General features: G+C 39.4%; 1 protein-coding gene across 1 annotated transcript; it reads left to right on the top strand.

Annotated features, from left to right (window-relative positions):
* The first annotated feature begins 6,139 nt into the window (after positions 1-6,139).
* On the top strand, positions 6,140-17,005 carry ZSCAN26 (zinc finger and SCAN domain containing 26). The gene is given in 5 exon segments (XM_017889161.1): positions 6,140-6,226; positions 10,861-10,941; positions 11,029-11,346; positions 11,675-11,792; positions 15,185-17,005. Coding segments are annotated over 4 exon segments (1,353 nt in total). The 5' UTR covers positions 6,140-6,226; positions 10,861-10,926; the 3' UTR covers positions 16,087-17,005.
* Positions 17,006-18,510: the final 1,505 nt, after the last annotated feature.

The following is an 18,510-nucleotide window of genomic DNA, read 5'->3' as shown; positions in this document are numbered from 1 at the left end:
TGTTACTCCGACTGTTTTGCCATTCATTTGTCCCAGGGGAACCAAAAGAAGCCCAGAAAGAACAAAGGATTCAACCAAGTGTATACCTCTACTTTCAGTTAACAGACTGGCTTGGAAAATAGAAAAGATTTAGTGGTTCTTACAAAGGAAAAGTCTAGACGAAGGATGGATTTTCTGCATGGCTTTAATTGGACTTTGGCTTTCTTCTCCACTTTTTTTTCCAAGGGTCATTTTCTTTGGGCTGGTTTCCCTTATATAACAAAAGGGCTGCCAAGGCTCTTGAGTTTGGTTATCTTTTTTCCTGGTCCACCTCTGAAGAGAGAACATTTCTTAGTTGCCAATCCGAGCAAGAATCCAGAGATTCACCATAATGGGATAAGCTTGGGTCACATGCCCACTCAAAACAAGTGTTGTTGCTTAGGAAATAGAATGGCTTATCTCTGGAGTCATAGACCAGTTGTAGAGGAATGGATTCTTGACTGAAAATCAGGGTTATTTTGGGCAAGGGGAATAGACAACCAATAAATGCCTACTACAGTTTCGAATGATTTTTTAAAAACATATAATGAAAGTACATGTGCTAAAAGTGAAAATTTTCTTGAAGAAAAGCTTGGCTTTGACTATTAGCCAAATTCTGATTTAAGAGGATATAAGGTTTATTCATAAAAAGAGATACAAAAAATGACGATCAGAGTACTTGAGTAGATTAGGGCCACCTAGACTAGCAAGAGAAAGAGAAAATGATAAGGTATACAGAAGAAGATCCAGGCATGATGGCTTGCCCATAATCCCAGCACTTTCAGAGGCTGAGGTGGGAGAATTGTTTACATCTAGGAGTTCAAGAACAACCTGAATAACATAGCGAGACCTACAGCGAGACCTACTCTCACACATACACACACACACAAAGATGTTAGGTTGTGAAGGGAAGGCAAAGGTTAAAGACATACACACAGAGGTCAGTTCAACAGGAAATGCAGGCTTTATGTCCAGCAAAACATCCACAGAGGTGGGGAAGCAGCCTAATGCCAGTGCCTATCACTGCTTACAGGCTGGGGTACTTATAGGCCTAGGTGGGAGGGGTCTGGGCAGTATGGCTTGCTGCTACGTACTGCTATGTGTTGATAAGACGTTCCCATGATGAGGCAGTTTGGCTCTTGTTCCCGCAGAATGTGATGTTCCTTGCACTTTTTCCCAGCAGAATATGATAAAAGGCAGGCTATTGCTCACAGCCCGAACCCCCAGGAAATGTTTTACTTTGATCAAGGCCTGAGAAATTGTGGGAGACTTACAACATGATGCAATTTGAACTAACAAGAGAGAGAACTAGAAGAAGAATAAGGTAGTTGGCACAACTCATGAGGAGGAGACCAGGTCAGGAGGGACCACAAGGACAGGAGAATTAGCATCGAGAGACTGGCTAGCACCAGTCTTGGGGAAACTTCAGAGTGAGCTCCATTCACGGTGTGTTAAAAGGCCTTTGTTGTCATTCACTGATGTGTGCCTGGCCCCTGATACTTTAGTTCAACACCAGCCAAACTATCTCATTTTAATAACCCGCATTTCAAAGTTCAAAATACTGATTAGCCCCCAGAGACATGAAGGTGAGGAAATGGAGTTCTAGAATCTGACAGGGCAGTGCGATGTGGAAGGGCACCTTTACCCTTCCACAGGATGTGACATGGCTGACACTGGACCACACCACCTTGAGATTTTTGCCAAAGGGGGTTGTGGCATATTGGTGATAGACATGCTGTTACATGTGCATATTTCGATTTTTGGAACAAACTGTACCACATTATACACAAGGATTGACGCCTTGCTCTTTTCAATTAATACATCCTGGAGATGTTTTATATCAATACATATGAATCTTCCTTTCTTTTAAATAACCTTATAGTATTCCATTATATGAAAGCACCATATTTTGTTGGATGGTTAAGATGTTTTTCTATATTTTGCTATCACAGAGCACTATAGTGAAAGCCTCTGTGGATATGTGACAGTATATCTGTAGCATATTCATCTGAAAATAGATGAATATTAGCTCAAAAAGAATCCTTTTGGTCATCTAGAAATGCTAACCTCAAAATAGAAGTATTGAAACAAAGGGAAAATATCAGGTGCTTCCTACGTATTAAGCACTATGGCTGGTACTGGGGATAAACCAAGAAACAAGTTAGACTTGCTCCTTGCCATCATAGAATTTTACATTTTACTGAGGGAGACAGACTTATAAAAGCCAATAGACAAAAATTACAAATTACAGTATGATGTGAAGAAAGTAAGGGGCTAGAGACAGTATTGGGAGGAACTTTTTTGATATAGTGGTCAAGGAAAGTCTAAGAATGTCACATTTAAGCTCTGTGTGCTTTTAATAGATATTGCAACACCACCTTCTGTGTTTACACACTCACCAACATCATCACCAATATTGTATTTTCAAACCTTTTGATCTTTCCCAATCTAAGGTGAAAATGGCGTTTCATTTTTATTTATTGTTAAGAGTAAGGTAGAGTATCTTTTCATAGATGTATTTATGAGTCTTTTGAATTCTTTTGTGTGTATGTGAACTGCTCCCCTGATAACCTTTGTCCATTCTTCTGTAGCGTTATTGGTCTTTTTTTCTTACTGATCATAAAAACTCTTTAATAAATAAATTAGATCTTCATCAAATATCTTGCAAATATATCTCCGTGTTTATTTACCTTTGACTTGTTTTTCTGGGAGACACTTGACTATAATGCCCTTTAAAGTCTAAAAAGATTTTCTAACAGTGGTCAAATATCTTTATCTTTCTCGCTTGGAAGAAGATGCAGCTGAGAAACTGTGACTTCTAAGTAAGCCAAGGTAAGATTGGTGAGCTTCTTTCCCAGAAAGATAAAATACACACCATGCAACAAATAGTATATCTAATGCCTACAGTGGAATACTCATGATAGCTTTTTTGCTGTAGTTATGCTTAACTTGCCATTTAATGTTGCTATTAGAGAGGGACTTGGCCAATAAATCTGCCTTAAAAGAGATTTCAAGAGTTGGAATTTGACTGCAGATTACTGTTGTCTCAGGGGAGCTAATAAAAAGGGTTACAACTTTTCCTTTGAAGTAGTTTTGCCCAGAGTATGTAGTTGTGGACTGTGAAATAGAAGAAAAATAGCACAACGAAAATTTTATATTATGTTTACATTTCAAGAAACCATCAGAATCACTTTATTACTTCACTCTGCTCAAGCAGGAAGTTGAACAGATGAAATAACTTGTCTTAGCCACTAGAGTTACACTGAGTTTTATTCAGTGCTGAGAAACAGCCTAAGAAAGCAAACTAGTGAGGCTACTGCTGATTTACAATTGACGCATTTTATGAAATAGCATTAATGTTCTTACAGACCATTATTAGATGACTTTATGGAATTATCAAAAGTAGTGTTTCACAAAATATAAAAATCTCCCACTGGCATAAGGGGTCTAATGTGTATTTCATGTTTGTTTGTTTTAAAGTTCTATAGTACAAGGGAAGGTGTTTCTTAACCTTAGCTACCAGCAATTTAGAGAGTAAGAAATTATAGATTTAGCAAAATTGCTCTTTTATTTTAGCCTAATGAATTCAGCTAGATTTTAATCTGAATTTATGGGGATATGTCTAAGATTTCACCATCAAATATAAGGGATGTTTTGGTATATTTGGGATGTATTTATTTTGCCTTATAAAGGAATCATCCATCTATTTTTTATTAGGAATTTCTGCTTTTAGTCAGAAATATATGTTGAGTTTTATGAAATGACATTGTAGCATTTGTGGAGATTATATGATTTTTCTTTATCAGCCTACTAATATGGGTGACTTAAAGTTATAGGTTTCCTAATATTGAACTATAAATTTGTTAGATTCATTTGTAGGCTTTGATTGTTTAGAACAATCACTGGACATATTAAAATTTAAAAACTCAGAGTAATGAATGAGAACTTCCTGTATAGGTACAAGGAGAGAGAAGAGCAGGAAGCATCATTACCAGAAGATAAGAACTGTAAATCTTATGCTGCAGCATGGTGGCATGACTTGTAATGCAATAGCATCTCTACTGATGATATGGAAAAGAAAGTTCTTATCTTGAATATCCTATGAATGGATCTGGTAGAAACGTGATCACTATAGTTTACAAAAATGAGGATAATCCTGGAAAATGAAAACCTCAAGTTTGAAAATTGATTTGTATTTTAGTATTTTGTCTCTCCTGGTGATAATAGTGTTTTGAGCTATTCTCACCTTATCTACCCCTACCCCTCCCAAAAGATACAAACAGACTGTTTAAATGAAAAATGCACACCTTGTAAATTTTAAAAAACTCTTCTTTGTCTAGCTACTTTAAAGGTTTTGATTTTCATGGGATATCCAATGCAATGCCAATAATGTCAGCCTTGATAATAAAAGTGACAGATTTAAGAAACTAGTCATGGTAGGGAATTTTAGAGGGGCAGTAAATAGGATATAGTATTTACTTTCTATTTAAATTAAATGTTCTTTATCCCTTATGTAATTTTTTAAAAAGTCCTTTTCTAGATATTAAAAAAATAAGATATATGAGTTTTCCCTTCAAGAAAGAACATTGACTTCTAATTAGTAACACATTTATATTGACTAGATTTGTTGGCCTAATGAAAAGTTTTAAAGTAAACATATTTAATTTTACTTTAAAATATGCTTTCAAAGATACATTCAGACACCTAAGAAGAAAAGATAACTGCTTGTGATAATGAAACTGATAGCTTTTTCTTTTCTATTATGATAATTTCAATGCTTGAAACACTGAATAAATTACATGTCATAGTACAATGGTTTGTATATTTAATGATATTTCAAAGCTTCTATCAACTGATCGGTTAAACAGAAAATTTGTTCAGAGTTTTAAAGAGTTTTTTTTTCTTTCTTCCAACTTTTGTTTTAGGTTCAGTAGGTACATGTGCAGGTTTATTACATGAATAAAGTGCATACTGCTGGGGTTTAGTGTACAAATGATTTCATCATCCAGGTGGTAGCATGGTATATTATAGGTAACTTTTCAATCTTCACCTTCCTGTCACCCTCCACCCTTAAGAAGTCCTTGCATCTGTTGCTCCCCTGTTTGTGTTCATGTCTACTCAATGTTTAGCACCCACTTAGAAGTAAGAACATGCAGCATTTGGTTTTCTGTTCCTGTGTTAATTGGCTTAGGATAAATGGCCTCCAGCTGCATCCATGTTGCTATAAAGGACATGATCTCATTCTTATGGCTGCATGATATTCCATGGTGTATGTACCACATTTTCTTTATCCAGTCCACCATTGATGGGCATCTAGGTTGATTCCATGTCTCTGCTATTGTGAAAAGTGCTGTGATGGACATATGAACGCATGGGTCTTTATGGTAGAACAGTTTATATTGCTCTGGGTATATACCCAATAATGGAATTGCTGGGTCAAATGAGAGCTCTGTTTTAAGTTCTTTAGGAAATTTCCAAATTGCTTTCCACAGTGACAGAACTAACTTACATTTCCACCAGCAATGTATAAGCACTCAAAGAGTTTATCTTCTTCAAAAACTATAAAAACCCAGTTTGTGATACTGTGGGAAGAGAGACTATTTCTGTTCTCTGTCATAGAATTTATTTTGATAAAGTGGTATCTGTTGCTTTTATTCCCCCTAAAACTTACATTCATTGCAAAGCGTTGTTGATTTATTTTCTCTCACAGTAATAGACTTAATTTCTTATTACCTTAAACCTTTCAATCCAAACATATGTCCATTGTTTAGTTTAATTTTCGAAGTACTTTGACAACTATTTTTGCCATTGTGTTTGATGAATTTTTAAATTGGGAAAAAATGGCGAAGTGTGTGTGTTTTATTTATGTGAGCAAAGTGAAAATGTTGGTTGTTTGTGGTATCACTCAACGGAGCTGGCCTGTTTTTACATGAATAAAATAAACATTGGCTTTAAAATGAGAAAGAAGAAAAAAAAGAAAAACCAACAATCTCAGTTCACAACGAAATGACCCTCCCAAGCTATGCTCAGCAGGCGGTACCCGTGTTAGTCTCCTTCTGCTATGCCTGGGCAGTGGCACCATCGAGCCACGGTCCTCCAGCGTTCCTAGAGCGGAGAAGAAAGTGCTCCGAAGAGCTAGAGCTGACCCTCGGTGATGCGCTAAGATGGTGTTTCAGAGCGTTTGGCTCCTCTGAGACCCCTTGGCCAGGTGAGCGGACCCTGGAGCTGGGCCCCGGGCTGGGGCGGAACTGAGGCTTAGGGGCCTAGGGAGCAGCTGGTTCTCCCCGGGCGCAGAGAACCTTCCCTCGACCGAGGGGGCGGGGTTCGTGGCAGAGATGTCCGCCCTGGGGCCTGTGAGAGTGATGAAGCTGTGGATCTAGTTAACCGAGTACAACCTTCTGCTGCATATTTTTCATCCACTGAGCGCAATTTTAAGTAGGTATTAAATGTAGGCGTCACCGAGAAGATTAGTAATATTTGAGCAGAAATCTGAAGGAGGTGGGTGGAAACACCTAAGTGGCTTTTGCGGACAGGAACTTTCTAGGTAGAGGGAATAGCAAGTGCAAAGGTCCTAAAGCAGGAACTTGCTTGGCATATTTGAGGAATAACAGGGAGACCAGAGTGGTTGGAGCAGTGAACAAAGGCGACCTTTGTAGGGAATGATGTCAGAGAGATTGGGGTATGGAGAGAAAAAGTGTAGAGTAAATGATAATTGTATCGTGTAAGGAATTTTGTCTTCATGAGGGTTTTTGGAGGATTTTGAGCAGAAGAAAACATGATCTGGCTTACGTTTTAAAGCATCTTTATGTGGAGACTCATGATGATAATAGATTGTAAGTGGGCAAGAATGGAATCAAGAAAATTTAAAAGTTAAGAGTAATTTTTTTAAATTCCAAGTAATTCCGGTGGGAGATAAGGATATCCTGAGCCAGTGGTCAGATTATTGATCTGCTTTGAAAATAGAGCCAATAATATTTGCTACTGGGTCAGATGTAGGGTGTGACAGTAAGAGAGAAGGCAAATATAAATTCAAGGTTTTGGGCCTGTGGGTGCAAGAGATACTGGAGGAAAGATCTGAGGTTTAGCTTTGATACCTTGTGTAAATTCTTCAACTCTCCCCGTCTCAATTTCCTTCTCTGCACGATGAAATTAGGAATAGTATCTTCTTTATAGGGTTGTGTGAGAGTTAAATAATTAATATATGTGAAACATGTAATATAGTTGTCCTGGCTCATTGTTTTATTATGCTGAGACATGAAGTGTGAGTGGGCATTAACAAGAAGAAAATTGGAGGGTTGGAGGGTGGTCCAAGCAGAAGGAATAAGCTGTGGAAGGGCCAATGACCAAGAAGGAGTATTGCAAATTTGAGGAAATAAAGTAGTTCATTAGATCAAAAAACGATTTAAACCATATTAAATGTTTTGAACTTAAGCCTAAGGGTAATAATCAGCCATTATATGTAACAGGCATAGCAGGGATATAATAATACTTCATATCCTCCTTAGAATGATCACTGTTTGTGTGTGGAAAATAGATTGATGTGTCAGTCCAGTCTGTTTGTCACAGTAGTCTGGGTAGAAGATGATGGCAAAGGGGATGAGAAGTGGATTGATTTGAGAGATATTTAAGCAATAGAATCAATAGAACTTGATTGATCAGATACATGAGATGTGAAAGGAGGAAGGAATGGTCAGTTTTCTGGCTCAAATATCTGGGTAGATGGAGCTCCTCCCAAAACAGTTTATCAAATTATTATATATTGTGTTTGATATATTTAATCACATTATAGAAATGAACTCACCACTAATTCAGCATCATACCTGGCCAGTAATCCCAGTACTTTGGGAGGCTGAGGAGTGTGGATCACTTGAGGTCAGGATTTCGAGACCAGCCTGGCCAACATGGTAAAACACTGTCTCTGCTAAAAATACAAAAATGAGCTGGGTGTCGTGGCAGGCATTTGTAATCCCAGCTACTTGGGAGGCTGAGGGAGGATAATCACTTGAACCCGGAAGGCAGAGGTTGCAGTGAGCCAAGATCGCACCGCTGCACTCCAGCCTGGGCAACAGAGGAAGACTCTGTTTCAAAGAAAAAAAAAAACACACACACACACATCATACTCTATATATATGTATCAACATCATATCACATATTTATTTATATACCAATACTGATACACATATCAGTATATATATATGTATGTGGCATAGATATATTTATATACTGATATTGGTAAGATATCTCTATAGATGTAATAATACAAATACAGGTATATATACATAAATAGTAATATGAATTATATATATATACACACACACACACAAATGCCTGTATTTGTGTCATTATTTGCATAACTAGGGTATCTATATTGGTAAAGATAGATAGAGATCTAGAAAGAGATTTACTATAGGGAATTAGCATAGGTCATTATGGAGGCTGGCAAGTCCCAGTATCTTCAGAGTGAGTTTTCAAGCTGGAGACCCAGGAGAGCAAATGGTTTAGTTCCAGCTCAAGCCCAAACGCCTGAGAACCAGGAGAGCTGATGGTGTAGTTCCTGTCTGAAGGCCATAGGCTTGAGATTCAGGAAGAGCTGTTTTAGTTCCAAGTCTGATGGCAAGAAGAAAGCTGATGATGCAGTTTGAAGCATTTTAGACAGGAAGAATTCTCTTACTCAGGAGTGAGTCAGCCTTTTTGTTCTTGTCAGACTTTTAACTGCTTGGATGAGGCCCACCAGCATTATGGAGGGCAGTCTGTTTTAGTCTAGTCTACCAGTTTAAATGTTAATCTGATTTCAAAAACACCCTCACAGAAACATCCAGAATAATGTTCGACCAAATATCTGAGCACCCTGTGGCCCAGGTGAGTTGAGACATGAAATTAACCATTATAATACCAACCTTTTATTTTCTAGCTAATAATCATCACCTTTTTTTGAGACAGAGTCTCACTCTGTTACCCAGGCTGGAGTGCAGTGGCGTGATCTCGGCTCACTGCAACCTCTGCCTCCCGGGTTCAAGTTATTCTCCTACCTCAGCCTCCAAGTAGCTGGCGCTACAGGCCTGTGCCACCACGCCCAGCTAATTTTTTGTATTTTTAGTAGACACAGGGTTTCACTGGTAATCATCACTTTCTTGGACTTTTTTACTTATATTAAGAATACTAGGAATTGGCTTTTTAAAATTTAAGTTCATTTTGACTAAGAAAAATAATTATCAGCTGGGAAGTGTTACTATATACACATTCAGTAATATGTAACAGCAAACTATTTGAAGGCTAAGCCACTGATTAAGTGAGCCTTCCCCCGTTCTGCCACTTACCATATGCACATTGATTCAAAGGCATGTATCAGCAGCTGACAGATGGTATTTCACTGATCTATAGGGACACTCAAGCATAGTCAAAATCAAGAATGCTAAATTTCCACATACCAGGGGCCTGCCGCAAAGGATGATAGGGAATTGTCTGAGTTCATTTTTGACATGTTGGATTTGAGAGGCTTCTGTAGGATATCCTGGTCCCAAATAGGCAGAAGGAAATTCAAGTGTGACACTTGAGATGTCTGACCTGAAGAATAAGGAAATCATCAGCATAAGGACAGTTACTGAAGTCACAAACATATTTATACTCTACATTAGCCCTTTCTAGTTTCTGCCCTATCTCTCTTGTTCCATTCAATGTATTACTTTTTTGAAATTTGTCATTTATGCTCACTCTCTCCATTTTCTCATTTCCTACGGCAGGCTAGCTATTCTTACTACCAAAATTACCTTCACAGAGGTCACTGACGACATCTTTGTTTTTGAATCAAGTATCTATGCCAGGTCTTAGATTAATCCACCATCGTATAGCATTTCACACTCTTGAACACTGTGTTCATATCATTTCCCTTATAAATCAATGAATTCCTCCTGTTCTTTAGAATTATCTCATTAACCTCAAAACTTCTGTGAATTAGGTATTATCTTCATTTTACAAATGAGTGAACTAAGTCCAAAAGGATAAGTAACTTGCCCCAGGTCACAGCATATAAGTGACAGGGCTGTATTGGAACCCAGGCCTGTCTAAGGCCCAGGGTCTTTCCACCATTCCACATTTGCAGAAATAGACCTTCTTGACCTTCTGGATACTATTGTCTTTTTTCTTCTCCTACCTTTCCAGTTCCATCTCACTTCTCTTTCTTACGTGTAGATGTTTCCCAGGATTCTGGCTCCATATAACGTTTTCCCGGCCATAACTAACTACTACACTGAACATCCAACAGCTTTATGCTGTCTTTTTCTCTGTCTGAAAAAACTTTCCCTATTTCCTTGTCTTTCACTTTTTTCTTTTCTTGTCTTTTTTCTTTTCTTTTTCTTTCTTTCATTCTTTTTCTCCCTTTTCTTCCTTTTTTAATATAGGTCTTGGGGTTGCTATGGTTGCCCAGGCTGAACTCAAACTCCTGGGCTCAAGCAATTCTCTCTCCTGAGCTTCCCAAGTAGCTGGGATTACAGGCATGTGCCACCATGCCAGGTGTCACTATGTTGCCCAGGCTGGACTCAAACTCCTGGGCTTAAGCAGTCTTCCCACCTCAGCCTCCCAAAGTGCTGAAATGAAAGTGTGAGTCACAGTGCCTAGCCTCACTTATTTTGAGGGCTGCAAAATGGTGATTTTTCAAATCTATTATTCCTTCTACATTAGAGGGTATTCTGTAAGATAATTTTTTCCTTCTGTATATATGTTTAGAAATGGTTGTTTCAGAGAGAAAAAAATGGATAATAGGAAATGTATAAACCCAAGAAAATGTTACTGTTCTTGTTAGCAGTACTATTACTGTTTCTCTCATTCTTGCTACTATATTTTTAGGAGTGTCTCTGAAGATACAGTCCAAAGAAAGTTCTCCAAAACAAGGAGAGCAGTCTGAAGCTGGGGATGGCGACAGCACTGGTGAGTGCCCATTCCCTGGCTCCCCTGAATCTGAAGAAGGAGGGGCTTCGGGTAGTGAGGGAGGATCACTACTCTACTTGGGAACAGGGATTCAAGCTGCAAGGAAACAGTAAAGGCCTTGGACAGGAGCCATTGTGCAAACAATTCAGGCAGTTGCGTTGTGAAGAGACCAGAGGACCTCGAGAAGCACTAAGTCGGTTCTGGGAGCTTTGTCAACAGTGGTTACAGCCTGCGACCCATACCAAGGAGCAGATCCTGGAGCTGCTGGTGCTGGAGCAGTTTCTGACCATCCTGCCTAAGGAGCTCCAGGCCTGGGTGTAGGAGCGTCACCCAGAGAGCGGGGAGGACATGGTGGTGGTTCTGGAGGATTTGCAGCTGGATCTTGGAGAAACAGGACAACAGGTGGTAAGGGTCAGATGTGCTTTTTTTCAGGAATGCAGAAATTGAGATTTCTGGCCAGACAGGTGGACGTGAGCTCATCAGCGGAAGGAGAATTACTAAGCTTTGATTCGGTTTTTTTCCAGTCTAGCTGTTCATTTCTACAGGTCTTCCCTCAACCTTACCTGGCCCTTGCTGGGAGAAAACAATGTGTGCCAGATTCCCCATCTCCTTTTCTTTGCCCCTCTGGGGTTTCTCTTTGTTCTCTTTCTTAACATGTAGGTGTTTTTCTGAACAGCAGTTTCCTAAACCCACCTATATCTAATTATGCCTCCATATACCTAATTGTCTCTAGGATCCAGACCAGGCAAAGGAACAAAAAATACTTGTGGAGGAGATGACCCCTCTGAGAGGAGTGCAGGAACAGCGGGTTCGGCCTGAGTGTGAAGTTACAAAGCCCAAGAAAGAGAAGGGTAAGAACTGGATTGCATCTGCTGTGTGTGAGATGTGGTGGACTGTGCCTTTCCCTCTGAGGTTCTGCTTAGCACCCTTGTCTTTTGTTTTTTGCTTTTGTTTTGAGTTAGGTTTACTGAAGCATAATTTACATGTAGTAAAATTCACTCTTTTTAGATGTACAGGTCAATGAGTTTTCACAAATGTGAAATAATTATGGTCTAATCAGAACCACTATCAAGAGGTAAGAGATGTCTATCACCCCAAATATTTTAGTTGAACAAAATAGCAAGGAAAAGGTACAAAGGGAACCTGGACCTTCACTTTGCTCTTCCTCTTACTGTAGGGGTGAATAAAAAAAGTAGTGCTAGGCCAGCTACTTGGGAAGCTAAGGGAGAAGGATGGCTTGAGCCCAGTTCAAGGCTGCAGTGAGCAATGATTGCGCCACTGCACTTCAGTCTGGGCAACATCTCTTAAAAAAAACAAGTAGTGGCCAGGCATGGTGGCTCTTGCCTGTAAACCCAGCACTTTGGGAAGCCAAGGCAGGTGGATTACAAGGTCAGGAGTTCAAGACCAGCCTGGCCAAGATGGTGAAACCCCGTCTCTATTAAAAATACAAAAATTAGCCAGGTGTGGTGGCGGGTGCCTGTAATCCCAGCTACTTGGGAGGCTGAGGCAGAGAATTGCTTGAACCCGGGAGGCGGATGTTGCAGTGAGCCGAGATCACACCAGTGCACTTCAGCCTGGGTGACACAGCGAGACTCTGTCTCAAAAAAAAAAATAAAAAAAAAAAAAACAAAGTAGTGCTGTTTCTTAATCAAGGCAATAGAAAGGCCAATTTAAAAAATATTCCTTCAAATTATTTGTAAATGAGCGCACTCTCTTTCATTTCTAAATTTCATTTCTAAATGTCACCTGGATTTTTTTTTCTATATTTTCTTTTTTATTGTTGTTTTTCTATTGAGACAGGGTCTTGCTCTGTCTTCAGGCTGGAGTGCAATGGTACAGTCATAGCTCACTATAACCTTGACCTTCCAGTCTCAAGTGATCCTCTCACCTCAGCCTCCCAAGTAGCTGGCACTACAGGTGTGTGTGCCACCACACCTGGCTTTTTATTATAATTATTTGTAGAGACAGGGTCTCTATATGTTGCGCTGGCTGGTCTCGCACTCCTGGTCTTAAGTATTTCTCCCATTTGGGCCTCTCACAGTGCTGGCATTATAGGTGCAAGCCACCTCGTTCAGCCTCCTTTATTTTCTTTGTCACTGAAATTCTTCCTAATTTTTGTTCCTTACATTTTTTCATTTCTTCTTCTTTTTTTTTTTCTGTCATAGAACTGATTACATTATATTGTAGTTTCTAGTTTGCTTCTCTTTTTCTCTTGCCAGACTAAAAGGGAAGGGCTTTGTTTTGTTTCCTGAGTCCCTGGCCTAGCGTAGACCCTCAATAAATGTCTATTTGATGAATGGCTGGTTTCATATCTAAAACCATGCTTTACATGCTACCTATTCCTCTGTTCAATTTCCAAGTCACCTTCAAAGTTACCTTTCTTCTGGGAGCATTCTGAATAAAGTAGCTGAAAGAAAGGGGCCTACCTTTTCTCAATAGCCTTGTAGAAATGAATTTGTACCATGTAATCAGTGATGGATGTATAGTTTAAATACAAAAAGTAAATGTGGCTGCTGTGGTGGTTCATACTTGTAATCCCAGTACTTTGGGAAGTCAAAGTGGGAGGATTGCTTGAAGCCAGATGTTTGAGACCAGCCTGGGCAACATAGTGAAACCCCGTCTCTACAAAAAATAAATAAATAAATAAATAATTAGCTAGGCGTGGTGGCATGCAACTGTAGTCCTAGCCACTTGGGAGGCTGAGGCAAGAGGATTGCTTGAGCCCAGGAGTTCAAGACGGCAGTGAGCTATGTGATTGCACCACTGTACTCCAGCCTTGGCAACAGAGCAAGACCATGTCTCAAAAAAAGTGAATGTAACATCAGTAGATTCTTGAAAATGTTCCTTACCCCCTGGATCTGTTGAAAATGTTATTTTATATTCAAAATTCAGGGTTTTTTTGGTTTTATCCTCTCTTGCTTTTTTAAAGTTGTATATGTGATTATGTCATTACTGGAAGAGTCTTATTCCTTTCCTTAATCTCTCACTCCTGCCCCCTGCCCCCGTGTAGGACTGAATACTTCATTCTGTCGTAGAGGGTCTTTGTACACAGTACATTATTACTTTATTTAATTTCTTCACTCCCCACCTGTGACCTTCCTTTCTCTGATATCTCCTTACTAATCCCTTCACTTGCACTTTTCCTTTTGGCTGTCATCTACTCTCTCCTTTTTAATTATCTGCTGAATTAACTTGCTCACACTGATTAACCCTCTTTTGTTTGTTATTAGTGCTGCTTAGAGTCTCTTTCTTCTATTTTCTCCATCCAGCTTTCCTTTTACTCTCTCATTCTGACTTTGCGTCCCCAGTCACGCTTCCAGACTTTAAAGAGTTATCCTTAGCTACAAGAAAACTGGTAAATAAAATATAAAATGAAACAAAACAAAAACCTTGACATTCTTCTCACCCATCTGCTTGTGTATCTGAGCTTAAGTTTTCTCTATTTTCATTTAATTTCACCCTTAGGACACAGGCCATTTATTTAGTAAACATTTGTTTAATGTCTGTTATGTACCAGGCTCTGTGCTAGAGAAAACAAAGTCTGCTCTGCATGTGCTTACAGTCTCTTGGGGCATTGTGCATCAGGGGTTCAGGGAGAGAGATAGACATGAGTAAATTATCACAGCGTTGAGATAAAAACTCTGTTGAACCACACAGGAGAGCAGTTACTGTTGTCCAAGGAGATTAGGAAAGCCGAAGGCATTTTTGTGAACTTCATGTTATTGTCACAGTCTTATGGTGCAATATTCTTTCTTTATTGATGAGGACACAGAGCCCAGATAATTTACCTTACTTTTTAAAGATTACACAGTTAGTGATAAAATTGGCACCACATCTACATTTCTTCATTTTCAGTTAAAATGCCGTCCCTTTCTTATGGGCCCTGGGGGTCTCAATTAACCTAGCTTTTTTATTTTCCATGTGACAAGTTATCTTCAAGACTGTACAGGCATGCCCTTTTAGACCGTTTATTTGCTTGCTTGCTAGTATCACATGATAAAATTTAAACTATTTAAAATAAGTTACCTCCCACCAGAATTTCCCATCTTTCCCCAAAGGCAGTCATAGTTAACAATGTCTTGTGTACCATTCTGTAACTCTTTTATACAGTCACAAGCATCCACAGTGTTTTTACTTTGCACACATGGCTTCATTAAGTTTTTTTTTTTTTCCTTCTAGTTGCAGATTCCTTTCCCCAAGCATCAAAAGACAAGTAATTGGTGGTATATATTTAATATTGCAGGTGAGGAGACAAGGATTGAGAATGGGAAGCTTGTTGTAGTAACAGACTCTTGTGGAAGAGTAGAGTCATCTGGGAAAATATCTGAACCCATGGAGGCTCATAATGAGGGCTCTAACTTGGAAAGGCAGCAGCCCAAGCCCAAAGAGGAGACTGAGTATAAATGCTCAGAATGTGGGCAGGGATTCATCCAGCACTCAGACCTGATTGAACATGCAAGTACACACACGGGAAAGAAACTCTGCGAGTCTGATGCATGTCAGAGTTCCAGTCTTACAGGACATAAGAAAGTCCTCTCTAGAGAGAAAGGTCATCAGTGTCATGAGTGTGGGAAAGCCTTTCAGAGGAGTTCACACCTCGTCAGACATCAGAAAATCCATCTTGGTGAGAAGCCTTATCAGTGCAACGAGTGTGGCAAAGTCTTTAGCCAGAATGCAGGCCTTTTGGAACATCTCAGAATTCATACTGGAGAGAAACCTTATCTATGTATCCATTGTGGAAAAAATTTTAGGCGCAGCTCTCACCTTAATCGACACCAGAGAATTCACAGTCAGGAGGAGCCCTGTGAGTGCAAGGAGTGTGGAAAAACCTTTAGTCAGGCCCTACTCCTCACCCACCATCAGAGAATCCACAGTCACTCCAAAAACCATCAATGTAATGAGTGTGGAAAAGCCTTCAGTTTGACCTCAGACCTTATTCGACACCACAGAATTCATACTGGAGAAAAACCTTTCAAGTGTAACATATGCCAGAAAGCCTTCCGACTAAACTCACACCTTGCTCAGCATGTAAGAATCCACAATGAAGAAAAACCCTATCAGTGTAGTGAATGTGGAGAAGCCTTCAGGCAAAGGTCAGGTCTTTTTCAACATCAGAGATATCACCACAAAGACAAACTGGCTTGATGAGGCGTTCTCTCCTTGCAGAACGTCAGAGAGGGCACATTGACTATCAAATAGCACTTTAGGAAGAGTCACCGTAGCCCACTGTGGCATCAGAAAATTCTTGGGGGCTGAGGTGGGGGCTCCCTGCCTCTATTCCCTCTCCTTTGCTTTCCTTCAAGTCAGCTTTGGACCCCAATAATTTCATCCTAGATGATATGATAGGATCAAAGTTAACCAGCATTCTTCACTGCAGGACATCTCAGAGCTTTTAACATAACTGCATGATTATATACTCTAAGCAATAGAGAGCTTCATGACTGAGTAAGGGTTTTGAAGTCAGCAGTGAATCAAGTGCCCACAGATTTGCAGGCTTAAGCAGAACAAGAGAAGATTGATATTTTTGCATATGCTATAGCAACTTACTCCTATAAAATAAAACTGATGATGTTTGCACCTTGAGACTACTCTCAAAGGTGTCTTAAAGTACAGGTTAATGGTGAACATTTTCCCACAGTGGCTTCACCTCATTCCTCCCACTGGCCTTACCCCTTCCTTCCCCAGTGGAAGCATTTTCAAAAGCAAAGATATTTTTCGCTGGTGAACTTTAGAACTTGCCTTCAGGGTTAGCTTCATGTAATTTTACCACTTCCCCATCCCTACCACATTATGTTAAGATTCAAGTTATAAATCAACGTTTTAGACTTTGAAAGAGATTTCGTGAGTAATTTGAATGAACCTTGCTGAATTAATCTGAATAGCAACTGTCTGACTTGATAACTCCAGTGCCAGTCTAGTGGCTGGCTGCTGCATAGACACTATACAGTAAATGTCTGATGAAAGAAATTGGACTTTTGCCCTTTAATATTGATGATGCAATTTTGAAATGTTGCTTGTTCTGGAATACTTTGGAAGTTGAACAATAAAGTCAGCTTGGAGAGGAGATCATGATCTTTATATTGTGAATACCAGAATGTCACAGATGAAGAATATTAAAATTAGGGGTGTCCACTCCAAAACATGTCACCAGAGTGATAAACACCACCTACTAATTGTTAGTAGCTGCAGAGGGTATTCCTTTCAGGAGAAGACTTTTCGGTCTTCCAGTGTGAAAAGATCAGTGAACCCTCATGTAGTGATTGGGACTAGATTCGGCTGCATATCGTTTAAAAACAAGGCATGAGTGACTTCATACAAATTTATTTTTCTGTCTAATAGAAAAGGGCTGGAGATAATTAGTCCATCCTTGATGGCTGCTGAAGCTCCAGTTATCACATGTAAAATGTGGACAAAAGGCAGAGGAACAGAAAGAGGCACCTCCCAGTTGAGTCACCTCCTTTTGAGCAGCCTCCAAAAATCACTTAGCAAGTATGTCATAGGCAAAACCCTAGGCAAAGAAGGCTGGAAAGCGTGTCTTATTCTGGATTGCAGAGTGCCCAGCTGAAAATTAGGCTTCCATTACTAAGGATAAAGGGAAGACTTAAGCTGACCAAAAGCAACAATCAATACAGTTTCTTGGAGGGAAAAGAAAACAAATCTGTCATAGAAGCAGCTATAGCTTCTTTTTTTTTTTTTCTTTTTTTTTTCAGACTGAGTTTTGCTCTCATTGTCCAGGCTGGAGTGCAATGACGTGATCTCGGCTCACTGCAACCTTCCCCTCCTGGGTTCAAACAGTTCTCCTGCCTCAGCCTCCCGAGTAGCTGAGATTACAGGCATGCGCCACCATGCCCAGCTAATTTTGTATTTTTAGTAGTGATGGGGTTTCACCATGTTGGTCAGGCTGTTCTTGAACCCATGACCTCAGGTGATCCACCCACCTCAGCATCCCAGAGTGCTGGGATTACACGTGTGAGCCACAGCACCCATCCTTCAGCTGTAACTTTTTGAGACACTAAAAGATTTCATGTAAAATCAGTTGTAGTGGGTTGCTTAGAAAGCCAGAAAGCTATATATATTTTATTCTGCCTTTATAAGTAAAATTAACTTGATGTCTGGAATTTTCCCCAAAGTATTTTGAGCACTATGTTAAGATCAGTATCTAAACATTTAGCACCATCTCATAGTTTAAACCTATTTGATTCAGTTCAGTTTAAGAAAGAAAGTACATAGAATATATTATTATGATGAAAATGAAAAGATTCAAAGTGTCAAGTACTTTCCCTCACAATTATCTGGAAGACGTATATTGGCTTTCTCCATGATGATTTTGTAGAACAGATGTAAACATTCTAAATGTATCAACACCTTACACAACTTAATTCTTCCTTATAGGTCCAAAGGAAATGATGTTCTCGTTATTTCCCTTGGGTCAGACCCATATCCACATGGGCATAAATGTCAACTGGAGTTACATTTAATTAATAATGTCTTCTTACTACTTTATTCTAAAAAGTTATAGAAACATTGAACAAAGGGCAAATGTTATAACAAATCTCAAGGTTTTGCCTG

This window comes from Rhinopithecus bieti, unplaced genomic scaffold (assembly GCF_001698545.2).
Source record: "Rhinopithecus bieti isolate Rb0 unplaced genomic scaffold, ASM169854v2 scaffold_18466, whole genome shotgun sequence".
In the NCBI taxonomy this organism is placed as follows: Eukaryota; Metazoa; Chordata; class Mammalia; order Primates; family Cercopithecidae; genus Rhinopithecus; species Rhinopithecus bieti.
Note: the sequence above shows the minus strand (reverse complement) of the source record. Positions and strands in the feature narration are given on the sequence as shown.